The following is a 27,268-nucleotide window of genomic DNA, read 5'->3' on the forward strand; positions in this document are numbered from 1 at the left end:
GTGAGGCTGGGAAAAAATGTCTCGAACACTCGGGCTCTCAGCACAGGATCTCCACAGGGCTGTGTCCTTTCCCCTCTGCTCTTCTCCCTCTACACTAACTGCTGCACCTCCAGCCACGACTCTGTAAAGCTCATCAAGTTTGCGGACGACACCACCCTCATCGGACTCATTTCGGATGGGGATGAGTCTGCCTACAGGAGGGAGGTGGACCGGCTGGTGACCTGGTGCAGCAGCAACAACTTGGAGCTCAACGCCCAGAAAACAGTGGAGATGATAGTGAACTTCAGGAAAGCCACAACCCCCCTGCCCTCCCTCACCCTCACCAACAGCCCCATCACCACTGTGGACTGTCACCGCTTCCTTGGCACCACCATCACCCAGGACCTCAAGTGGGAGTCAACCATCAGCTCCCTCATCAAGAAGGCCCAGCAGAGGATGTACTTCCTGCGGCAGCTGAAGAAGGCCAAGCTGCCTGTCCAGCTGATGGTGCAGTTCTGCACGGCCACCATTGAGTCCATCCTCTGCTCCTCCATCACGGTGTGGTACGCCGGGGCCACAGCCAGGGACAGACACAGACTGCAGCGCATTGTGGCCTCTGCTGAGAAGGTGATCGGCTGTAGCCTTCCATCTCTCCAGGACCTGCACGTTTCCAGGACTCTGGGCCGAGCAGGTCGGATCACAGCTGACCCTTCTCACCCTGCACACGATCTGTTCAAACCACTCCCCTCGGGCAGGAGGCTACGGTCCATCCGGACCAGAACCTCCCGCCATAAGAACAGTTTCTTCCCCTCTGCCATTAGACTCATGAACTCCTCATAACTCTGTCACTTTATCATTTTATCATGGGTCACTTTAGACAGTGTACTTTGGTTTTTAATTGCACTCCTCCCACTGCACTGTTTTTTCTGTTTCTCTGTTTTTCTGTTGCACACAGCCTTTCATTTTTCTTTTTTTATCTTATATTTTAGGTTATTTTGACACATATGTTATATTTTATCTTAGCATTTTATCTCTTCTTAATGTTGCACCATTGTAACGAAGCAAATTCCTAGTCTGTGAATCCTGTTCACTGGCAATGGCAATAAACGTCTTCTGATTCTGATTCTGATTCTCTTCCAAGTCCCTGTTAGTAAATGATATAATAATTGATCAACATATTGATTTATTCTGCCTTACAGAAACCTGGTTACAGCAGGATGAATATGTTAGTTTAAATGATTCAACACCCCCGAGTCACACTAACTGCCAGAATGTTCGTAGCACGGGCCGAGGAGGAGGATTAGCAGCAATCTTCCATTCCAGCTTATTAATTAATCAAAAACCCAGACAGAGCTTTAATTCATTTGAAAGCTTGACTCTTAGTCTTGTCCATCCAAATTGGAAGTCCCAAAAACCAGTTTTATTTGTTATTATCTATCGTCCACCTGGTCGTTACTGTGAGTTTCTCTGTGAATTTTCAGACCTTTTGTCTGACTTAGTGCTTAGCTCAGATAAGATAATTATAGTGGGCGATTTTAACATCCACATAGATGCTGAGAATGACAGCCTCAACACTGCATTTAATCTATTATTAGACTCAATTGGCTTTGCTCAAAATGTAAATGAGTCCACCCACCACTTTAATCATATCTTAGATCTTGTTCTGACTTATGGTATGGAAATTTAAGACTCAACAGTATTCCCTGAAAACTCCCTTCTGTCTGATCATTTCTTAATAACATTTACATTTACTCTGATGGACTACCCAGCAGTGGGGAATAAGTTTCATTACACTAGAAGTCTTTCAGAAAGCGCTGTAACTAGGTTTAAGGATATGATTCCTTCTTTATGTTCTCTAATGCCATATACCAACAGTGCAGAGTAGCTACCTAAACTCTGTGAGTGAGATAGATTATCTCGTGAATAGTTTTACATTCTATATATATATATATATATATATATATATATATATATATATAATTAGTCCCATTGGGCCTCCTCCCAATGGGACGTGCCCGGAACACCTCTCCAGCGAGGCGTCCAGGGGGCATCTGGTAAAGATGCCCGAGCCACCTCAACTGACTCCTTTCGACGTGGAGGAGCAGCGGCTCGACTCCGAGCTCCTCCCGAGTGACCGAGCTCCTCACCCTATCTCTAAGGGAGCACCCAGCCACCCTGCGGAGGAAACTCATCTCGGCCGCTTGTACTCGCGATCTCGTTCTTTTGGTCATGAGCCAAATCTCATGACCATACGTGAGGATCGGAACGTAGATCGATCGGTAAATCGAGAGCTTTGCCCCCCTACTCAGCTCTCGCTTCACCACGACGGTCCGATACAGCGACCGCATCACTGCAGACGCTGCACCGATCTGTCTATCGATCTCACGCTCAATCCATCCCTCACTCGTGAACAAGACCCCGAGATACTTAAACTCCTCCACTTGATTCAAGGACACTCCACCAACCTGAAGAGGGCAAAGCACCTTTTTCCGGTTGAGAACCATGGCCTCGGATTTGGAGGTGCTGATTTTCATCCTGGACGCTTCACGCTGTGCTGCAAACCGCCCCAGTGCACACTGAAGGTCCTGATTTGACGAAGCCAACAGAACCACATCGTCCGCAAACAGCAGAGACGAGATTCTGTGGTTCCCAAACCAGATCCCCTCTACACCCTGGCTGCGCCAAGAAATTCTGTCCATAAAAATAATGAACAGAACCGGTGACAAAGGGCAGCCCTGGCGGAGGCCAATGTGCACTGGAAACAGGTTTGACTTACTACCGGCAATGCGAACCAAGCTCCTGCTGCGGTCGTACAGGGACCGGATAGCCCTTAGCAAAGCACCCCGGACCCCATACTCCCAGAGCACTCCCCACAGGGTGCCCCGAGGGACACAGTCAAACGCCTTCTCCAGATCCACAAAACACATGTGGACTGGTTGGGCGAAGTCCCATGAACCCTCGAGCACCCGATGGAGCGTGTAGAGCTGGTCCAGTGTGCTGCGACCAGGACGAAAACCACACTGCTCCTCCTGAGTCCGAGGTTCGACCATCGGTCAGATTCTCCTCTCCAGTACTCTGGAATAGACCTTACTGGTGAGGCTGAGGAGTGTGATTCCCCCTATAGTTGGAACACACCCTCCGGTCCCCCTTCTTAAACAGAGGGACCACCACCCCTGTCTGCCAATCCAGAGGCACTGTCCCCGATCGCCACACAATGCTGCAGAGGCGTGTCAGCCAAGACAGTCCCACACCATCCAGAGACTTAAGGTACTCAGGATGGATTTCATCCACCCCAGGAGCCTTGCCACCAAGGAGCTTTCTAACCACCTTGGTGACTTCGGCCTGGGTAATGGATGAGTCCGCCTCTGAATCCCCAGTCTCTGCTTCCTCTTCAGAAGACGTGACGTTGGAATTGAGGAGATCCTCAAAGTACTCCTTCCATCACCCGACAACATCCCCAGTCAGGGTCAACAGCTCCCCACCAGCACCGTAAACAGTGCTGGTGGAGAGCTGCTTCCGCCTCCTGAGGCGTCAGACTGTTTGCCAGAGTCTCTTCAAGGCCCACCAAAGTCCTCCTCCATGGCCTCCCCGAACTTCTCCCAGACCCGAGTTTTTGCCTCTGCGATTGCACGGGCTGCGGCACGCTTGGCCTGCCGGTACCTGTCGGCTGCCTCTGGGGTCCCACCTACCAACAAAGATAAGTAGGACTCCTTCTTCAGCTTGACCGCATCCCTTACTTCCGGCGTCCACCACCGGGTTCGGGGATTGCCGCCGCGACAGGCACCAGAGACCTTGCAACCACAGCTACGAGCGGCCGCATTGACAATGGAGGTGGAGAACATGGTCCACTCGGACTCCATGTCTGCAACCTCCCCCTGGATCTGGGAGAAGCTCTCCCAGAGGTGGGAGTTGAAGACCTCGCTGACAGAGGGTTCCGCCAGTTGTTCCCAGCAGACCCTCATGATACGTTTGGGCCTGCCAGGTCTGACCAGCTTCCTCCACTCCCAGCGAATCCAACTCACCACCAGGTGGTCATTGGTCGACAGCTCTGCCCCTCTCTTCACTTGAGTGTCCGAGACACGTGGCCGAAGGTCAGATGATATGACTACAAAGTCGATCATCGACCTCTGGCTCAGGGTGTCCTGGTGCCACGTGCACTTATGGACACCCTTGTGCTCGAACATGGTGTTCGTGATGGACAAACTGTGACTAGCCCAGAAGTCCAACAACTGAACGCCACTCGGGTTCAGATCGGGGAGGCCGTGCTTCCCGATCACCCCCCTCCAGGTTTCACTGTCGCCGCCCACGTGGGCGTTGAAATCCCCCAGGAGAACAATGGAGTCCCCGGTCAGAGCGCTATCTAGTACCCCTCCCAGGGACTCCAGGAAGGTCGGGTACTCTGCACTGCCGCTCGGCCCGTAGGCCGAGACAACGGTGAGTGACCTGTCCCCGACCCGAAGGTGTAGGGACGCGGCCCTCTCGTTCACCGGAGTGAACTCCAGCACATGGCGAGTGAGCTGGGGAGCAATAAGCAATGCGACCCCAGCTCTCCGCCACTCCCTGTGGGCAACGCCAGAAAAATGAAGCGTCCAGCCCCTCTCCGGGAGTTGGGTTGGTTGAGCCCAAGCTGTGCGTGGAGGTGAGCCCGACTATCTCTAGTCGGTATCTCTCAACCTCCCGCACAAGCTTGTGTGTGTGTGTGTGTGTGTATATGTACGAGGCCTATTAGAAAAGTATCCGGCCTTATTATTTTTTTCATAAACCATATGGATTTGAATCACGTGTGATTACATCAGACATGCTTGAACCTTGTGGGCATGCGAGAGTTTTTTCACAGCTGTCGGTTACGTCATTCGCCTGTGGGCAGTCTTTGAGTGAGGAGTCGCCCACCCTCTCGTCGATTTTTCATTGTTTAGGAATGGCTCAGAGACTGCTGCTTTGTTTGATAAAAATTTTTTCAAAAGCTCTAAGGCACAACTGAGTGGACACCATTCGATAAATTCAGCTGGTTTTCGGTAAAAATTTTAACGGCTGATGAGAGATTTTGGTCTGGTAGTGTCGCTTTAAGGACGGCCCACTGCGCCTGACAGCGATCTGCACTTCGAGGCGGCAGCGTCTCACCGTTTCAAGTTGAAAACTTCCACATTTCAATCTCTGTTGACCCAGGAAGTCGTCATAGAACAGAGAACTTTCAGAAGAAGTCGGCATGAGGAGTTTATTCGGACATTCCATTGTTAACGGACATTTTGTAATGAAAGAACGTGCGGGCAGAGTCGCATGTCGGGCCGGACCCGACCGCGGGGGGTCGTGACAGGAAAAACACCTCCGTTGGAAACCTTAACGGACAAGTTGGAACATGCGCAAGCTGTTAAACAATTTCTCAGTTACTCACTTGTTGAAAGCCATCAAAAGCTACCTGAATTTTACAAATGGTTTTCAACACGGAGGTGTTTTTCCTGTCGCGGCGCACACAGATTCGCCGAGTCGTTTCCATGACGCACGTCTTTCATTTAAAAATGTCCTTAAACAGTGGAATGTCCGCATAAAGTCCTCATGCCGGCCTCTTCTGAATCTTCTCTGTTCTCTCATGACGTCCTGGGTGAATTAAGCCTTAAATAAGGATGTTTTCAGCTCGAAACAGGCCGACGACGGCGCCTGGAAGCGCTGCGCGACGTCCCGCTCCATGGGAAGTCCTTACAGCGACAGAAACACCCCATAATCGCTCATCAGCCGTTAAACTTTTCACCGAAAACCAGCTTAATTTCTCGAATAATATCCACTCGGATATTCCTCACAGGTCCAGAAAAAATTTTGATAAAGCAACGCGCGCCGTCTCGAGCAGCGTGTGAAACAAAGGAATTTAGCCGAGAGGGCTGAACCACATCTCACTCAAGGCCTGCCCACAGGGAAATGACGTCACCGACACGCGTGAAAAAACTCACGCATGCGCACGAGGGTTCAAGCATGATTGGTGTAATCGCACGTCATTCAAATCCATATAGTTAAAAAAAAAAAAGTGTTGGTTTCTTATCTAATACACCTCGTATATATGTATGTATGTATGTATGTGTATATATATATATATGTGTGTGTGTACAACCCCAATTCCAGTGAAGTTGGGACTTTGTGTGAAATGTAAATAAAAACAGAATACAATGATTTGCAAATCCTCTTCAACCTATATTCAGTTGACTACACCACAAAGACAAGATATTTAATGTTCAAACTGATAAACTTTATTGTTTTTGTGCAAATATTTGCTCATTTTGAAATGGATGCCTGCAACACGTTTCAAAAAAGCTGGGACAGTGGGAACAAAAGACTGGGAAAGTTGAATGCTCAAAGAACACCTGTTTGGAACATTCCACAGGTGAACAGATTAATTGGAAACAGGTGACTGTCATGATTGGGTATAAAAGGAGCATCCCCAAAAGGCTAAGCCGTTCACAAGCAAAGATGGGATGAGGATCACCACGTTTTGAACAACTGCATGAAAAAATAGTCCAACAGTTTAAGAGCAATGTTTCTCAATGTTCAATTGCAAGGAATTTAGGGATTCCATCATCTACAGTCCATAATATAATCAGAAGATTCAGAGAATCTGGAGAACTTTCTACATGTAAGCGGCAAGGCTGAAAACCAACATTGAATGCCCGTGACCTTCGATCCCTCAGGTGGCACTGCATTAAAAACCAACATCATTGTGTAAAGGATCTTACTAACGTGGGCTCAGGAACACTTCAGAAAACCATTGTCAGTTAACATAGTTTGTGGCTACATCTACAAATGCAAGTTAAAACTTTACCATGCAAAGTGAAAGCCAAACATCAACAACATCCAGAAACGCCGCTGCCTTCTCTGGGCCTGAGCTCATTTGAAATGGACAGACGCAAAGTGGAAAAGTGTGCTGTGGTCTGATGAGTCCACATTTCAAATTGTTTTTGGAAATCATGGCCGTCGTGTCCTCTGGACAAAAGAGGAAAAAGACCATCCAGATTGTTACCAGCGCTTTTTTTTTTTAACCAAGTTCAAAAGCCAGCATCTGTGATGGTATGGGGGTGTGTTAGTGCCCATGGCATGGACTGACCTGCCTACAGTCCAGACCTGTCGCCCATTGAAAATGTGTGGCGCATTATGAAGCACAAAATATGACATCGGAGACCCCGGACTGTTGAACAACTGAAGTCGTACATCAAGCAAGAATGGGAAAGAATTCCACCTACAAAGCTTCAACAATTAGTGTCCTCAGTTCCCAAAGGCTTATTGAGTGTTGTTAGAAGGAAAGGTGATGTAACACAGTGGGAAACATACCACTGTCCCAGCTTTTTTGAAACATGTTCCAGGCATCCATTTCAAAATGAGTAAATATTTACACAAAAACAGTAAAGTTTATCAGTTTGAACATTAAATATCTTGTCTTTGTGGTGTATTCAATTGAATATAGGTTGAAGAGGATTTGTAAATCATTGTATTCTGTTTTTATTCACATTTTACACAACGTCCCAACTTCACTGGAATTGGGGTTTTGTGTGTGTGTGTGTGTGTGTGTGTGTGTGTAAATGGTAAATGGACTGCATTTATATAGCGCTTTTCCATCTGCATCAGACGCTCAAAGCGCTTTACAATTATGCCTCACATTCACCCCAATGTCAGGGTGCTGCCATACAAGGTGCTCACTTCACACAGGGAGCAACTGGGATTAAGGACCTTGCCCAAGGGTCTTTAGTTGTCTTTTTTCTCATGTTGGAGCAGAAAACTGAAGTCACTTTTCCCTTTTGTGGGATTATTGTTTCCACAGCCGCGGCTCTGCAGACTCCTGCAGTGCACGCTGATGTAATCCAACACCTTGGCTGTCAGTCATAACTAGAGGTCACTTTGACGCCCCGCCCACATATCTGACTGCGACCTGTTTCCGTCCGATGAGTGTGCATTGACTGAAGTCATTTTTATGACCTTAAAGCCTGCAGGAAATCAAGTTAGTGCTCCGCTCGCAGCTTCATCCTGACAAGATGATATTTAAGTCTGAAAGGAGGTGCGATCGATGAAAGTTGACATAGTGTCAAAGACGGGCAGACAGGGAAGTGGGAGGAACCAAACAATGATGTCACCATAAAACACTCCTTGTCACATCTGTTTCAGCAAACTTTCATGTCAGATTTTGCTCTTCATTCCCTGAAATCAACCACAGTAAAAACAGAAAGAACAAACGGGCAGTGAATGCATCACCTTTTCCCACCTTGCAAAAAAAAAAAAAAAATGTAACACTTTTTTGGGGGGCAGTCTTGGAATTTAGTCTGACAGATGTTGTCACATGTTGACCAAAGCTGCTACCACTCTGCATTTAATCATTAGTGATTGATCTCTGCTCCCCTCCACAGCATGTCTTTTTCCTGGTTCTCTCCCTCAGCCCCAACCAGTCCCAGCAGAAGACTGCCCCTCCCTGAGCCTGGTTCTGCTGGAGGTTTCTTCGTGTTAAAAGGGAGTTTTTCCTTCCCACTGTAGCCAAGTGCTTGCTCACAGGGGGTCGTTTTGACCATTGGGGTTTTACATAATTATTGTATGGCCTTGCCTTACAATATAAAGCACCTTGGGGCAACTGTTTGTTGTGATTTGGCGCTATATAAAAAAAATTGATTGATTGATTGATTGATTGATGTATCACGTGATGTCATGATGATAGAATAGAATGCTTTTTATTGTCATTATACACAAGGTACAACAAAATTAAAAGACAACTCCCGTAGTGCAAAGGTGTAAAAAATAAATATTAAAAAAAAGACAAATAAGAATATATACATGTATTTTACAAAGGAGCCAGTAGGTGTATATAAGTCAGCCAACCGTAGAATGTGCATTCAATACCCGTATTGCACTTGGGTAGAACATGTTGGTGAGTCTGGATGTGGGGGTCTTGATGGACCGGTACCTCTTTCCTGAGGGCAGCAGTGAGAACAGGCTGTGCCCGGGGTGTGAACCATCCAAGCTGATGCTTCTGGCCCTGCGCAGACATCTGGTGTTATAGATGTCTGACAGAGAGGACAGCTGCTCTCCTATGATGTTCTGTGCTGACTTCCTGACTCTCTCCAGAGCCTTCTTGTCAGCCTGAGAGCAGCTCCTGTACCACACCAAGATGTTGCTGGTGAGGACGCTCTCTATAGAACACCTATAGAAGGACAGCAGCAGTTCCTGGGACAGGTTGACCTTCCTCAGTGACCTTAAAAACTACAGACGCTGCTGTGCCTTTTTCACAAGGGCATTGATGTTGGTGCCCCATGTGAGGTCCTGGGAAATGTATGTTCCCAGGAACTTGAAGTCACTGACCCTCTCTACGGTGTCTCCCAGGTTAAGTGCCAGGTTATTTAGGGAGCACCAAGTAGTGAGGTTCAGTGATGTCGCCACTCGTGTCATCTCTTGTAGTTTGTTATTGAAGGAAGTCCGGCTGAAGGTGAGAAGAGCCACCTGTACATGCTTTTACTAAAGGAGGAACCAGTGATTTATAATGTTTGTTGGGAATTTAAAATAACTGTGACACTTGGTGTGATGTAGCGTTTTGGATCTTGATGTGGACGTCGTTCTCAGAGGAGAACTGAACAGTAGGACATTGTTTTTGTTCCAGATCTGTACGCTGGGACAGAAAAAACAGCATGTAGTTTGATGTTTGAGTTTTTGGATTGGAGACATCAAGACGTTTGAGGATCTTCTCATTTGCATACTCAAAAGAATGTCACGGGGATGCGTCCGGACTGTTAATGTGATCAGAGGATCACAGGTTAGGTCCAGTTGTAATGATTCTGCCCTGCTCCAGTGTTTGGTCATTATCACACACTATTACACTGTCTCTCTTGTTTGCCCCCCCCCATCGTTCTTCCTCTTTGGACCTCTGTCACGTCCTGAGTCCTGGGTCTCTGATTTGCTGCACACTTTTGTTTCATTCATGTGCCGTTTCTATCGAGGTCATGTTTAATGGAGCTGTGGGCATAAAAACATAACTCTGGATGGGATTTTATTGGCGTTCCCATCAGTGGCTAACTGTCTGGTGAAGCCAAGTCAGTGCTGCTGTGCGCTTTCACACTGTTCTGAACTACCACCACAGCTGAGGTTGTCTCTTGGCATCAAAGCTGTCACGTCTTGTTGCTGCCAGAATCAGAAACTCTGTCAGTTACAGATGATTTGCTTTTGTAAGTACAAGGGTCTGAAAACGTGCACCACAGAGGTAATTTACTGCTCTTAAAAATGACCACATACTGTAGTTTCCCTAAGGATTCAGTTCAAGTCCCACAGAGTGCTGCTTGCTCCATAGCCAAGACTAAATCTGGCTGGACTTCAAAATTAGATTGTTTTGAGGCAGTTTGTAGGCAGTCTGGGTGGAAGACTTACAAACACGGACACAACTAATTACTCACATGGACCCAAATGGACCCTGAAAAGTACCAGAGATGGTATTTGAGCTGCCAGTGTCCACAGGACGAGGGCAGTCTGAATATCGTACAGAGGACTTGTCATGTTCCGCTTGGTGGAAATTCCAGAATGCATAACAAACTCAGCGCTCCGAGAGGAGACAAAGAGGCATTTGTTCGAGAAAAAACTGAGCAGGTGATGTATCATCAAGTGACCCTCAGATTTTTTACAGAGAAACCGAAACACCATGTTCCTCCAAACATACAACTTGTCCCATCGTACTTATGGTGGGTGACGGCTCAGGCCGGACAGAATACTCTCTAATACCATGCCGTTGGTCTAGATCAGAGCTCTTCAACTCATTCCAGAAAGGGCAGAGAGGGTGTAGGTTTTCTTACTTCACTGGGTGATGACACTGATTAACTGATTCCATCTGCTCAAAGTGATGTTAATCAGTGAAATCACCTGGAGGATTGGGTGGTTGCAAAGAAAACCTGCACCCTCTCGCCCCTTTTTGTGGAATGAGTTGAAGAGCTGTGGTCTAGCTGCTTGGAACAGTTGTATGAAGCTGACCCTCGTGTCAGGATGCGAGAGCTCTCCGGTGCCAGGGCTCTAGCGGCTGATTGTCCAGTCCGCTCTAAACCATCAAATATGAGTCAGCTCACAAATGCAGTGAGACAGCTGAGGGTGAAGGAAGCTCCAGAGATCTGTAGTATTGGAGCTGAAGTCATCCAGGTGGGTGGAGATGTTGTTCTTCTTAGCATTGCAAGCAGTCTTTGTTTCTCTCTAGGAGACCGGTATCATTCTTACTGAACTTGAAAAAGAAACACCTCACCTGGACAGTGACAGGGGTATTACTGAAACTGATGCAGTTTCAATTAAGCTGGACTTGGCTTTAGAAATGACTTAGTTCTGCATCAGAGCTCATACACTTCTTGGGAACAGTTCTTAGTCATACACAGTCACAAACAGGAGCAGCATGAGAACGGGATCTCACAGCCATGCAGGAACCTAGCTGAATGTTGGCAGAGCTATGCGTTCTGAGGCAGAGAGCAAATGAGTTCCAAAGTGACATAGTGCAGAGAGTGACATGGGAGCCAGGAGCATGCAGCATGGGAGCTGTGCTGGAAAGTGTCTGGAAACACCAAAAGATCAACGAGCTCTGATATGGAAATTAGAGATGGCCAGGTTACCTTCAGATGAGCTGCGGGAAGCTCAGACATCAGAGTGCATGGAAGCTTCAGTGTAGACAGGGTCATGGATTTCTCTTGGAAAGCTCACGGAGTATCAAGGAAAGTTGTGGAGAGTCACGGAAGACTCTCGCTGGTCAGGATCATTGAAGACTCTAGCAAAGTCTGAGCTCAGAGCCGGCATTTAAGTAGCCAGCTCCTGATCAGGAGCTCATGAGTGTCAGCTGCGAGGAGATGATGAGCTGCAGGTGTTCCTCGGCTCTGCAGCGCGCTGTCTGGAGAGAAAACAGACAAACTACACACAAGAGGTTAAAAAGGGCAAGGACAAAGGCAGACCATGACAGACTCTCTGACATTCATGTCTCTGGCTAGTCTTGGAGACTGAGAGATGCCTGGAAAGAGGTTATAAAGTCAGGAGGACCCTGGGCGGAGGTGTTTGAGGCTGATGTCATGCAGGAGAACAAAGGTTCAAGTCTTTAGGTTCCTGGTGCTTCTTAACTGGTCTTACTGTGTAGTTATGACCTTGGATGCTAACCAGTGAACTAAAGTGATGACTGGATGTATTTGGTTCTAGGTGTCACTGCTAATTTCCACTGAACACAATGATTATTTTTACAGCCAGCACCCACATTCTTGACGTAACAATGCCTCTTGAGCTCTCGTGGGAGTGTTAGTCTACAAAATGAGGTATGGTCAGGTGCAGAACTAGTGCATTGGTCCCTCACCGGCAAGGGTTGCACCTCAGACCAGCAAAACCCTGGTCTGAAGTCTAGGGTTATACAAGAATTTTCTTAAACATTAGCTTTTGAACTGAATTTCTTTTTGAGATCTTGAAATGTTGTTTCCTTAGATACGTTTGTCCATTTGCAGCTCTGAGATTCAGTGGTAGCAGGTTTAGTTTTATGAAAGCGCCTGTGAACCTGAGTGTTGTCAGTCTCCTCCTGGGATGACCCTGAGGAGGCGGCTTGTTTCTGCAGACAGAGGGAGCCCTCGCGTATCAGATCACAGGTAATAAGAGAGGCTGCGATTTAAAGAACGCTGTAAGCTGGTTTGTGCTGCAGCTTCTCATTGATCAGCAGCTGCTATCAGAGACCAGGAAACACACTCACTGCTGTAATTACCTGCTAAATGACCTTTCACCTCAGGACAGATAGCCAGCTCGCTTCGCTGGGAACCTGCTGTTCACCGAGTAGCTTAACAGACACAGATGACATCACCGTGTATGAATTCATTCAGTCACTTCAGACCGAGTTATGAAGCATTTCTGGTCAACTACGTTTTACTGTTTGGCAACTTGGGTTCTCTGTTCGATCGAACCTCTTCACTCAGTTTAGCGAAAATAGATTCTTAGCGACGCACGCAGGATCTCAGTTTTTTAAATCGATATTAATATATTCACCTGTCTGAGCGCCCTGGGCATGCCACGTGAAATTCTGCTTGAAGTGGCAGTGGGCATTTGCGCAAACCTGGCAAATATGTTTGTTGGACCGCCCGCTTCAATGAAATGTCTGATTTCCTCACAAACAACGAATAAATCATCTGTCTGTGTCTGATTTTTTATTTTATTTTTTCTCTATCCTTTTGGCATTTATTAAATGGGTTCCTTGTCAGCTGATGTCTGGCCCAGCAAAAAAAAAAAAAAAAAAAAAAAAGTGAAGTGCACGGCCGATTTTCAAAATTAACCACAAAACATGGTGAAAACTCATTGTTTTATGCTTTTTACAAGCCAATGGGGGTCATAGAATTATTTATTTTAGGTGGGTGTTTAATAAACTTTAATTAAAAATAATTTAATTCCTGGTGGGCATTTAACCAACTTTCTTTAAAAAAGGGTTGGACGGGTACTCTGCCCTGGGCCTTCAGATGTGTGAATATGGTAGACTGTCTTCTCTCAATCTGTGCTACTGCCTCAAAAAGTCATGAAAGTCATGGACTTCATCTACCCAAAAACCACATCTTTAACCTAATATTCATAAAAACCTATTGCATTAACATTAGGGGTTTTTGGGGGACGGCTAAAGCAGCAGGCTTGTGACCAGAGGGTCTTTGATTCCAATCCCCATCAGACTCGAAAATCAGTACAGGCCCATGGGCAAAATCCTAAGTCCCTAAGTTGCGCTCGGTGTACAGCTGTGTGTGTGTGTGTGTGTGTGTGTGTGTGTGTGTGTGTGTGTGTGTGTGTGTGTGTGAGTGAGAGAGAGAGAGATCATTGTAAAGTAGTTTGAATGTCTACTTCAGGTGGAAACGTCACTGTAGAGCCACAGTCGATTTAGCATGCTGACGTGATGCTGTGTCTGCTGTGCTCTTCTCCAGGACCAGTGGGGTCACATGGAAGAGATCGAGCTGGTGAATGACGGATCTGGGTTGGGCTTTGGAATCGTGGGAGGGAAGGCTTCCGGGGTGGTAGTCCGGACCCTCATCCCAAACAGCGTTGCTGACAAGGTAAGAAGGTTTTAACGGATGACAGACGGAAACAAATCTTGAATTTTTATCTGAACAAGGTCAGGATGAGAATTCTGAATTCAAAAGGTTCCTCAGATAACGAGGTCAAAAACAATAGAAACCTTTTTTGGTGCATGAACTCATAATGCATTTTGAAAATGACAGGCAAGTGGAGCATAAAGTCATGTTTAGGTATTGGTTTCCTTTTCTCTGAAGTACATCCTGCTGTGATAGAGCAGCGTGTGGTCTTCCTAAGATGTTACTCCATCAGGGAAACCTGTCTGTCCTCTTGTTTCCTGTCAGCACTGGGGTAAAAAAGTTTCATATCTGCACCTCCAGCACTCTTGCAGTGCGTCAAATTTGGAGGGATGTATGGAACAGAGCAGATGAGTTCCAAAGTGACGTAGTGCAGAGAGTGATGTGGGAGCCAGGAGGATGCAGCATGGGAGCCGCGCAGGAAAGTTTATGGAAACACCAAAAGATCAACGGGCTCTAATATGGAAATTAGAGATTGGCCAGGTTACCTTGAAATGAGCTGCAGGAAGCTTTTTAACTTCTGCTTTTTAAATCCTATGCTCAATTTTAAAAAGTTGTGTACTGTTGAATTCTTTGGCTCAAGCAATGTTCATTGCACCATCTGATGTAAATTTCTGCCATACCACATTTTCTACCATATTGCATTTGAAGTTAAAAGCCCTACATTTTCACAGGTCAAAAATTTTGTCCAGTTTTTGTTAAGAGGAGACAAAATTTGCCAAATTATTCAAATGGTTTGCCAGAAATCTGCCAAATAGGACATGAGCACATGTCTCTACAATTCTGTGATGCATCAGAACCAAACTGGGGATGTGAACATAGAATTCCATTTTTAGGAAACACAACTAATTTTATTGTGATTTAAAGTGTAGGTGACACTATATGTAATTTTTTTGAGTATTTAAGACTTAAATGAAACAACAGTCTGAAATTTATCCTTTCCTGGTGCACAGTTACTGAAGAGATAAATAATTTGATTTTGAACTGTGCGCCACTAAAAAGCAGGAACTTCCGGCGGAGTCCCGACATCACAGAAGAAGGAGAAAGTGACATCAGCGCTGGAACCATTATCTTAATAGCCCCATTAATTTATGGATTTTTACAGGCTACTGACAGCCCCGTTTCCACCGAGTGGTTTGGGTTGGAGCTGCAACATGTTTTTGGTGTCAGAACAGTTGATTCTCGCCGGCAGAATTCTTTTGATTGGCAGGTGGAACGCTTATATTGACGAGCACGCGCGCACGGTGTCTGCGGCTTCTCCACTCGACACGGAGGCAAAACTGAGTATTTTCACATTATTTTATTTTATTGTTTTGTGGATCATGGGATAATTTCGTCGCATGCAGACTGAGACATTATAAGCAGATGAATGACTGGGAGTCTTTCAACTTGTGGTGCAAAGCGACTCGCGGTGGAACAAGAGGGGATTCAAGTCGAACCATCAACACATTACAGCTGGCGCTGTAATCTGGTACCAAACTTGTGACAAATGGACTTTTCTTCAGCCAGGACATAAAGAATTAAATTATTTTCAGACCTTGTTTTGTAAAGGTGGATATGTTTTCATCAGACTGAAGATCTCACTGAAACGGACAGGTAAGGCTATATTATTTACTCCTTGTGTGAATGGTTTTAATATTTAATAATATGTTACACTACTAACATACAGAACACTAACTGTATTCAAGAAGGAAACAATATTTATTTTAAAAATAACTGATATTTTCAGTCCCTCATGTCATTTTTCAGATTTGAAATGTATGTACCTGTTTCAAAGAAAAAACATAAATAAAAAATCCACACTTCCTCATCACTTTGTTTCTGATGTCAAGGATAGTAAAACAAACACTTTTTTTTTATTTCATCAGTCGATTATGACCACAGAGCTGGGAAAAAGAGTAACATTTCATCATCTCCGCTTGCATGACAAAATCTCCTGCATTATTTATTTTACTTATTTTATAATCACCATTCTGTGTTCTGAACTCTGCCGATATCGTCACTGTTGTCAGACTGAAAGTTTTCCTCCAAGGTTTCTTCTCCCTCATTGTGGTCTAAATAAGGCTCAAACCCGTCAGTCTGTGTCCTCCTCAGCTTCTTCAGAAACACCTTCAGACTGGACTTACAAAAAAAGCTTCATATACTAGAAAATAAATCATCTGAAAACCCTCCGACGTGTTTACAATTGATTTGGGTTTGAATCAGCAGGTTCCGTTCTGGTGATGATGTATCAACAATATGGCCACGGCTGAGAGCTGAAATAGAGCGTAGGCTTTAGACAGCTGCGGTTTAAACTTCACCCGCACACTTATCGACTTTTATTGTTCAGGATTTTTAAAAATATCAACATTTCATAATCTTTAGTGATTATTTGTGTTATGTGTCGGACGCAGCCCGGAGAACCGACCAGCGTTTGAAGGACCCAGTATAAAATAAGCACAGCACGGTACAAAGGATAACAGAGTTTAATAAACATAACAGTGATGTGATAAATATAACAAAAGAGTGCGCAGTCTGGCGTGGTGGATTACGGTGCGCTCCCAGCAGCACTAACGGTCCGGAGCCAGAACCAGTTCGGACCCAAGGACCCCGCCGACACCCCCCAGGTGGCCGTGACAAACCGATTCTGTGACTGAAGAAATCATCATGTGAGTCCACACTCCACACACAGAGAGACCGCTCAAAGGTGTACAAACAGCAAACACTTCCTGGCTTAATTACTAATCAGCTTCCCACCCTGCAGGCATGGAACACCCTGTTCACAAACTCACTGCAGTGGAAGCTGATTAAAACGACTAACATAACAGCTCAATATAATAAGGTGTGAGGGACACCACATTTACTGACTGTACAAATGTTAGTCACAAAACCTAACGTACCTCAGGAAGTATGCTGACGAGCGTGAGACCTCACCCTCTCCTCTTTCACAGACCATGCATCAAACCTGGACGTTCTCTGCATCCACTGATGATGAGATGGCTCTCGAGACAACGATCTCACCCGTCTGGTCACAAGGTCGAGTCTCTGGCAAATATACACTGTGTACTCCAGACTTAAATGCCACCATGTTCCAATCCGTGTAGATGCACCACAGCTGTGAGTCCTGACTAGCCGCAGGTGATCAGGGTGAGGTCCTGATAACTCAGCCACACAGCCACTCAGTCCTAAATGCACACCACCTGGAAGGAAAACCAAATGACAGAAACAGAAGACCAACAAAAGCCAGCCAGGCACGCCAGCTACAACAGCACCCCACCCTCACGGGAAGCCTCCCGGCGACCACACAAACCTGGCCCAGGAGAAACACCCCCCTCCAGGGACCATGGCTGGAAACCGTATCTGCATACATCTTCCAACAGAATCTTCATTTAACAGAACGGTTGATGTCTTCTCCTCTGGCTGCATCTTTGCCTTTGTTTCTGTCTGTCAATTAGCACAGGTGTGGCCAGGAGTTCTTAAACCTGTGCGGTCAGCCTTTGTCCAACCATGTTCACAGTCTGATTAGTCATAAAACAAAAAAGACAAACACAAACAACCAAACCACCCCCCCCCCCCCCTCCCCAGAGGACCGTCCCATCAAACCCCGGGAAGAGGAGAAAAGAAAAACAACCCAAACTTAAGCTTGCAAAGAAAAACACCAACACCACCCCCCCCCTCCCCCTCCCCAGAGGACCGTTCCATCAAACCCCGGGAAGGGGAGAAAAGAAAAACAACCCAAACTTAAGCTTGCAAATAAAAATGCTAACACCCCCCCACACCCTCCCGACGACATGTAGGGACCAACACCCCCCAGAGGACATCCCGCCAGCTCCAGGAGTAATAACCACAGCCGAGGTCCCTCTGGAATCCAAGGTCACCCACGGGGACTCCCAGCGCCTCCCAGAGGACCGTTCCATCAGCCCCAGGAGACGCCTCCCCTCATGACCAACGGACCCAGCCCCGTCCGTCTATGGCTAGATGGACCCACAGCCCTTTCCCCCCCAGAGGACACCACAGTCACACCCTGAGGGCGGAAACTGGGGGGAAAAACAAAAAGAAAAAAAAAAACATACAAACAAAACAACCCCAACCCCACCCCCTTGGCGCAGTGGAAACTGGAAGCACGTCCAGCGTCACCAACTGTGACTATACCCCAGAAGCCAACCGGGAGGAGTGGAACAGCGGTTATGGCAGACGGCACAAAACGGCGCCACTCCTCCGACTTCCAAACCAGCCACCAGCTGCGGGTATATCCCACTGCCCCAAACCTCAGCCACGCCGATGGCAGATGGCTCAAAGGCGTGCTGAAGCCGGTGGTGGAACAGGGAATCAACAAACAAAAAAAACAACACCCTGAACCCCCCCCCTCCCAGCTGCAGAGGTTACCTGGGAAACGCCCAGCATAACCAAACTGCACCACTCCAGCAACGCCGACACGTACGGCTCACCCGGCTGGAGTCAGAGGAGAAGAGAGGGCATAACAAAAAAACAAAACAAAAAAAAAGAAAAAGAAAAAACAACCCAATTACCCCCCCATCACCCCCCAGGGGACCGTCCCATCAAACCCTGGGAGGTGAAACTAAAAGAAATAAAAAGAAAGACTAACAGACTAACATGAAGTTGCTTGGGTCCTTTTAAAACTCCAAACAGACTGCAGGGTCACGACCCCAGAACACTAAATAGTGTAAAAAAAAAATCCTACACAAAACCAACTCAAAAAACACCCACAAGAAATGAACCAACACAAAACTAATAAGTGATTTATACCGTCAAGCTCAAACAAATGGAACACACCTGCTCCACCTTAAGAGCTATGACGGTAATGTGACTCAGTTACCAACAGAGGGAGCCAAAGTGCTAAAAATGAAAAACCCCCTTTGGTAACAGAGAACCCAACTCATGCTGCTTTTCTGTGCGCAGCTGTGTGCAAACAAACAACCAAAATGTGTTTCAACTGAATAACACCGGAGCTGACACAACAGACGCAGTAGTTATCTTCACCCGGGGAAACGGGGCTACAACTGTAACACAGGAAGCTCAGCGACCCGTGCCACAGAGCTCCGCCGTGCGCGTTCACCCATTACAGACACACTCTTGCAGCTCCTGTTTAAACCTCTTATTCGGTCGAAGTGTGACGCGAAGCCATCGCCAGTCACACTCCACCACGACCCTCGGATAAGGCAACAAACACAGGAACACAGCTGCAAGAGTGCTCAAATCAGTATTCAGTAATGGGTTCTCAAACACGCACCATCCGGGCGGAGAGCACCCGCAACTGATCCGGATAACTTCTGAACGTCTGCTGCCACCTTCCCGGCGCGTTACCGTCTCTGCTACCGCTGGGTCCGTGATGTTTGGCCAGAGACTACTGTTATGTGTCGGACGCAGCACGGAGAACCGACCAGCGTTTGAAGGACCCAGTATAAAATAAGCAGAGCACGGTACAAAGGATAACAGAGTTTAATAAACATAACAGTGATGTGATAAATATAACAAAAGAGTGCGCGGTCTGGCGTGGTGGATTACGGTGCACTCCCAGCAGCACTAACGGTCCGGAGCCAGAACCAGTTCGGACCCAAGGACCCCGCCAACACCCCCCAGGTGGCCGCGACAAACCAAGTCTGTGAATGAAGAAATCATCATGTGAGTCCACACTCCACACACAGAGAGACCGCTCAAAGGTGTACAAACAGCAAACACTTCCTGGCTTAATTACTAATCAGCTTCCCACCCTGCAGGCATGGAACACCCTGTTCACAAACTCACTGCAGTGGTAGCTGATTAAAACGACTAACATAACAGCTCAATATAATAAGGTGTGAGGGACACCACATTTACTGACTGTTGACGTACCTCAGGAAGTGTGCTGACGAGCGTGAGACCTCACCCTCTCCTCTTTCACAGACCATGCATCAAACCTGGACGTTCTCTGCATCCACTGATGATGAGATGGCTCTCGAGACAACGATCTCACCCGTCTGGTCACAAGGTCGAGTCTCTGGCAAATACACACTGTGTACTCCAGACTTAAATGCCACCATGTTCCAATCCGTGTAGATGCACCACAGCTGTGAGTCCTGACTAGCCGCAGGTGATCAGGGTGAGGTCCTGATAACTCAGCCACACGGCCACTCAGTCCTAAATGCGCACCACCTAGAAGGAAAACCAAAAGACAGAAACAGAAGACCAACAAAAGCCAGCCAGGCACGCCAGCCACAACAATTTGTGCACATTTTTTGGTGTCACCTACACTTTAACCTCTAGAAGGTGCCACTTCCTGCAGGAGATGCAAAATAATTCATGATTTGATGAAAACGCTTCACAAAATCTCCTGTTTTATGCCAACAAAAAACACCCGCACACTCTAATAGTGGCACTGGTGAAGATGGAAGTGAACTTTTCAGGCAGAACTTAACACTAGCGCTTAAAGGTGCTTTTCTACTAAAGCACAAATAAAAGTTCTCACTCAATCTAGGAGGCCAGAGTTGTTACATTTTAAGGTGTGAAAGTAAATGTTTTGTTTTCAATAAGCCTGATTTGAAATGAATAATTAGTAAGTAAATCTTTAATCACACTGACTAGAATGCATTCATTCATTAATTTTCTGCCGCTTATCCAGATCTGGATGACCAAGCAGTTCATCCCATATTTCCCTACCCTCTGTCAATTCCTCTAACTCTTCCTGGAGGATCCTAAGGTGTTCCCAAGACAGCTGGGAAGTATAATCCCTCCACCCTGTCCTAGCTCTTATCCAATCCAATCCACTTTATTTATATAGCACATTTAAACAACAGAACAGTTTCCAAAGTGCTGCACATAAAAATGATTATACAGCTGTACAAAACAATAAACCAACTCAGATACTAATAAATAAATAAACATAAAAACAATAAAACAATAAATAAATAAAATACTGGGCCAAAGACAACAGAGGACCATACAACTCATGCAGAGCTAAAAGCCAGAGAATAAAAGTGGGTCTTCAGACGAGACTTAAAACACTCCACTGTGGGGGCTGTTTGAACGTGGAGAGGCAGAGCATTCCAGAGTCTGGGCCCAGCCACAGAGAAGGCCCTGTCCCCCCTCGTCTTAAGTCTCGTCCTAGGCACCACAAGCTGGAACTGGCCCTCAGACCTCAGAGCACGCTGGGGAGTAAATTTGGAGGAGATCTACAATATATTGTGGGGCCAGTCCATTTACAGCTTTAAAAACAAATAATAACATTTTAAAATCAATTCTAAAATTAACAGGAAGCCAGTGCAAAGACGCAAGAATGGGTGTAATATGTTCATGTTTTTTGCTCCCAGTTAAGAGGCGTGCAGCAGCGTTCTGGACTAACTGCAATCTGTGAAGTGTATTTTGATTAATTCCAAAAAAAAAAGTGAATTGCAGTAGTCCAGGCGTGAAGAAATAAAAGCATGCATGACGCGCTCCAAGTCAGAAAAGGATAAAATTGATTTAATTTTGGTTAAAAGACGAAGCTGATAAAAGCTGGATTTAACAACCGCTTTGACCTGCCTGTCCAGTTTAAGATCAGGGTCCATAATGACGTCAAGGTTGGTGGCTGTGGGCTTCATGTGTTGACTGAGAGGGCCCAGGTCTAATCGAGCTGTGGAACCAACACTGGGCCCAAACACAATCACCTCGGTTTTGTTCTCATTTAAGCTAAGAAAATTTTGAGCCAACCAAGCCTTGATGTCTTCCAGGCACACAAGCAAGGGTGTCAGGGGGCTGCTAGAGTTCTTCTTAATAGGCAAGTAAATTTGAGTATCATCTGCATAAAGATGATAAGATATGCCATGTTTTCTAAACACCTGACCTAACGGGAGAAGGTATAGGGTGAAGAGAATAGGCCCAAGAATAGAACCCTGGGGGACTCCACAGTTCAGAGGAACAGAAGACGAGGTGGACTCTCCCAGCCTGACAGTAAATGAACGGCCTGTAAGGTAAGAGTGGAACCAGTCCAAGGCTGTCCCCCTGACACCCACACAGTTCTCAAGAAGAGACAAAAGAGTTGCATGGTCAACTGTGTCGAAGGCAGCAGTCAAGTCTAAAAGCACCAGAATGGCGGAATCACCAGAATCAGTGATTAAAAACAGGTCATTAAAAACCTTTAAAAGTGCAGACTCCGTGCCGTGAAATAATTTATAACCTGACTGAAAACTGTCTAAAATGTTGTTCGTTTCTACAAACTCTTGTAGTTGTACAAGAACAGCTTTTTCCAAAATCTTTGAAATAAAAGAAAGCTTAGATATGGGCCTATAATTAGAGATAACAGAGTTATCAAGACTTACTTTCTTTAAAAGAGGCTCAACTACAGCCTGCTTACAAAACGCAGGAACTTTTCCTGACACAAGGCTGCTGTTGACCAAAACAACGACATCAGGGCCGATAGTTCCCCAGACCTCTTTAAAGAGTCGTGGGGGGATACAGTCTGAGGGACAAAATGAAGGTTTGAGATTTTTAACAATATTTGCTAAATCTGAAAATAACACAGGTTCAAACCGGTCTAACACAGCAGAACAGGTGTGAGCCATGATTGAACTGGCCGAAGTGACAGTCATCCCAGCCCTAATACTGGCAACCTTATCACAAAAGAAATTTAAAAAGTGATTACAAACAACTTGAGTTGCTTCCAAAGTGGTGGATTGGCCAGGGTTTAAATATAGTTTTAAAAAGAACACGAGGTTTGTCCCAGTTATCAGAAATTAGATTGGAAAAGTATTTTGCCTTTTCAGACCTGACCATATTTTGGAATTTTCTCCAACTTTTTTAAAGAATTTGATAGGAGACGGTCAGTCCATCTTTATTCCATTTGCACTCTGCCCTCCTACACTCACGTCTGGCCTGTCGCACAGTTTCATTTAACCAGGGCTCCTGCCTGGGTTTAGGGCGCATAGCTTTGAGTGGAGCAATAGTGTTCATAATAGTATTGCATGCCGAAAGAAAAGTAGATGCAATTTGTTCTGTGTCTTGGCATGTGACAGCTACATTGTTTTTTGAGGCAGCAAAAAGGGAGGAGAAATGATCTTATGACCTTATGGGGAGGTGTAACGTAGCAAATTTACAGATATTCAGGCCTGACACAGAAGCACCAAAAGATGTAACAAAATTACAAAGCCTCGCAATGGGGGACCATAAAGAGGTAACCAAATTATTAAATAAAACATCACACGCGGGCACCAATAAATATATAGCGGATATTTAATAAAGCCTCCACATGGAAGAGCACCAATAAATCTATAAAAAAAAAAATTATATATACTCAACAAAAATATAAACGCAACACTTTTGGTTTTGCTCCCATTTTGTATGAGAGGAACTCAAAGATCTAAAACTTTTTCCACATACACAATATCACACTGGAGCACCATAAAAGGGTAGTGAATAAGCAGTTAAACTCCCAAATTGAATTAGATTGGATTAGGCCCCATCTGATGAGTCAGCAAAATAATTAACAATTTAGGGTTTAATACTTATTATTTAATTATTATTCTGGGCACCACCTATTTATAGCATAGGTACTTTAATTTAAACATTCATTAATTTATCAGTCTCAAATGAATTAATCAGTCTCAATTTAATTAAATCAGTCTCTGGTCTGAAAGTCTGAATTCATAATATGACTGACCGCAGGTTTCCTTCTGAACACAAAATGAACCACAGCAGAAATATTTACAATTTATTTACAAGTACACAAGAATTGAACAGTTTACTGGCATTTTTGTGGACAGTGATTAAATAAGTTCATTGATGGACACAATTCTTACTAACTCATGAGATGTTGAAAGAGAGAGAGAGATAAAGCTTAAAGACTTTAAGTGAATAAATCGGATTAGAATTTAATGATATTTGAAGCCAATTATTAAAAAAAAATATTAAACATATGAATATGCTTAAAAGGAAGCCACTTTGTATCCATTGACAGCAAACCCTTTCCTGGAACATTTAACTGGATCACTTAGCTGGTCCGTTGATATGGTGGTTCGGTGGGATCTGTCCGTCCATCCGTCGTGCTCACTTGGGTCAAGGGGTTAACTCAGCGGTCTCCCCAGGCGAGTCCAAAGGCTTGTGTCGGCTTTACCGACAGGATTGCTGATGGTTTTAAATCAGCACCGTCGTCAGCTTGCAGGAACCCAGAGGCGGAAGGTGTTTGTTGGAAATGGTTTCTGGTAGCTTTTAAAAAGTTTGTTGGAGCCAGATTAAAAATCTTTGTGAATTTAGGAAAAAGTTAAAACTTTAAAAGCATTAAAAAAACAAATAGCCAACAGAAAAGGAGAGTCGCTTTTCTGTAAATTCGCTATTAATTTGAAAAGTTCAGCTCAGAAGTTCTCTTAAAAATTCAAAAGACTTGACGCACCTTAAAGCGTCAGGTTAAAACTTTCTTAAAATTATCAAAAATGAACAAAGAATGAATGTCACGTCGTAGCCTTAGCTTAGTTTAGTAATGGGGCCTTGGCCCAAGAATAAAAATTAAGCGTTTAAGAAAGGAAGAGAGAGAGGAGAGCAGGGATAAGGGATGAGCAGCACTCTGTTCTAACTTTTTAAGGGGGACTGACGTCACCAAACTCCGCCCATTTAGGGTGTGTAGTTTCACAGAAAACTTCATGTGGTCACAGTGCAGACACAAATGATTCAATTATTTAAACACATTAACTATTTTGACATATCTGTTCTAAGACACTCGAATGGAGACACATTATTAATCGTCACTTAAATACATCCTTTGGATAAACAGAGTATTTCACCATCAACATAATGCAGACAGAAAGATCACATTTAAACACACATCAGTTACAGGAACACATGCCAATAAAATGGAATGATTATATGCAAAGCATTTTGTTTGCTTAATCAATACAAACAGCATTAGAAGTCTTTATATATGTTAATCAAAGAATACTTACGCAATTCTTTTATTTTAAAACAATGTCTTTCTTCACTTAAACCTAAAGATAATAGCTGTTATCAAGACAAAGTTTTATGGCCCTGGGTTGTGGAAGGGATATCATCTTGAGAGGGTCTGGCCTTGGTGTGAGGTCATATAATTTGGGTTCTCCTGGCCTGGAGAAACTCAGATTCTGACGTGAAGCCATTATAATGTCATGTAAATCATAATGACCGAAAATTCACTGATAAAACGGCAAGGGCTCCACTTTGAAGAACTTTGAATTACAGTTTTGTTTTGCTGTGAATCCCAGTGTTGGCCCATAGGGGATGTCTCCAAGCTTATCTTAAGATCTCCAGATGACTTAGGAATTTCTCAACTGAGAGGGAAAACACAGTCTTTGTCTGCAGTTCAAAACTCAGGTTTTTGTTGAGACAGCATTAATGTATTTAATTAATTAGGGCGAATTGAGGCCATGCGCTACAGAGGTCACTGACCTGGACACTGACTGGGAACCAGAGCAAAATTTACCGAACCTAAGTGTTTGGGTTTCTACCACAAAAACGTCGTAAAATCAGAAAATGAATCTTTGAAGTGAATTAACAGATGTCTTTACTTTATTAAACTGATTAAATTGTTTCTGTGTTTATGAGGAAACTAGAACGAGGAACCCAAATTCACTGAGCCGGCTGCAGAAACAGAACCACATCTCGCTCCTTCAGGAAGTATCAGCAAACTGAGAGAGCTAGTGGAGTGTAACGGACTCAGTACTACAGACAGTGTAGTATAGAAAATGGAGAATGAAATGAATGCTGTCGATTGTCAACAACTTATTTATGGCAGCTGTTATCCTGCTGTTTTATTACAACCCCAATTCCAACGAAGTTGGGACTAGGGATGGGTATCGAGAACCGGTTCCTTTCGGGTATCGTTAAGAAATGATTCGATCCACCGACATCAATAAGCTTTGTGCTTAACGATTCTGTCATCGGTCCTTCAGAGTGGCCGTTGTTTTGGGGGGTGTTTGTCAGGAAAATGATCATTTCTCTACATTGATTACAGACCCTGCAGCAGGTCTGGAATCAACTTTTCTGCAGCGCGGCTTTGCTTTGAACCTTGAACCAATCGAAGCAGTGGTTTGCAGATTGAAGCAATGCTTCGATCTGTTGCTTCATTTATTCTTTCTTTCTTTCGCTTAATTTTCCCCCGCTAAAACCCTAAAGAGCATATGTCTGTGAGTATTATTTACCTTTTCTATATTAAACTGACCTGTTATGGTCTTCTGAAACAGTTGATAGATGTATTTCATAACTTAAACACGGGAGTGATGCTAACATGTTAGCATGTCTATGGTATTTACAATGTTAAAAGTTAGCATTAAGAAGTTGCAGCTGTCATCACGTTTGGGTGCATTTGGTTTCAAATTGTAATATTTCTTAAATTTACTTTTGTTTATATATTAATTAACACTATGTAACACAATTTTTGTTCCTGGCTTCTAAGTGTTATATTTCAACTGCTTCAACTGCTAAAGTCTATGGAAAAATGACTACATTCAGCACAAACTTTGATTTTATTTTTTTTTTACGTTCTAGAAAGTTCTAAAAGTTTCTTGAAATTTCTAGATAATTCTGGAAACTTCTAGAAAATTCTGGACAGTTCTAGCAGTTAAAGAATATTCTAGAAGACTACTCAGTAGTAATCAAGGCGAATCGAGAATATTCTTGAAAACAGACAAATTTCAAAATATCATTGTCCTGATCACAGAAGCAAAGTTTCTGTGGAATAACAGCTATTTTCTATTTATTTAAGGCATAACAGGTTAGGAAAACACACTGTGTACCAAGGAACAAAACAAAAATAAACATTTGTTACATAGCGTAATCTAATGATTATTATATACAATATATACTTATTATATATAATTTTAGAGAAAGAGACAAAAAGAACCTGAATAGAAACACAACAGAAAATATAAAAGCAACTAACAATGAACATACATAAATAAATACATATAGAAATAAATGTTTCCTGTGAACACCTAGTGACTCTTCCACCTCCACTTCATCCCTGTCTTATTTAAGTTTAATGACAGTTTGTTTCGGTCAAACCATATTTTCAGTGTGTTAATTTCTTCAGTGATTTCCTCCAGAACTATCTGCCAAACTAGAAAACTGCTGCATCCTAGTAAGAGCAGAATACTACTGGAATGACTCTGAATAAGGAAAGTTGTTTTTTTTTTTTCTCTCACTAAATGGATGCTGCACTCACTGCAGTTTATTGTCTGGAATAGTCTCAGATTGCATTTCAGACCTTCTAGAATTCAGACATTTTCGTGCGGGTGGTGTTGGGGGGT

The 27,268-nt window shown here is 44.5% G+C and overlaps 1 protein-coding gene across 9 annotated transcripts in view; it reads left to right on the forward strand.

Annotated features, from left to right (window-relative positions):
* patj (PATJ crumbs cell polarity complex component) overlaps nucleotides 1-27,268 on the forward strand; it is a 254,271-nt gene that overhangs the window by 16,121 nt on the left and 210,882 nt on the right. For all 9 annotated transcript variants that reach the window (XM_034179316.1, XM_034179318.1, XM_034179317.1 and 6 more), the window contains one exon: nucleotides 13,881-14,009. In XM_034179316.1, the coding sequence (XP_034035207.1) occupies nucleotides 13,881-14,009 (129 nt within the window). The remainder of the gene's footprint in view (nucleotides 1-13,880; nucleotides 14,010-27,268) is intronic.

Source organism: Thalassophryne amazonica, chromosome 10 (genome assembly GCF_902500255.1).
Source record: "Thalassophryne amazonica chromosome 10, fThaAma1.1, whole genome shotgun sequence".
Classification (NCBI taxonomy): Eukaryota; Metazoa; Chordata; class Actinopteri; order Batrachoidiformes; family Batrachoididae; genus Thalassophryne; species Thalassophryne amazonica.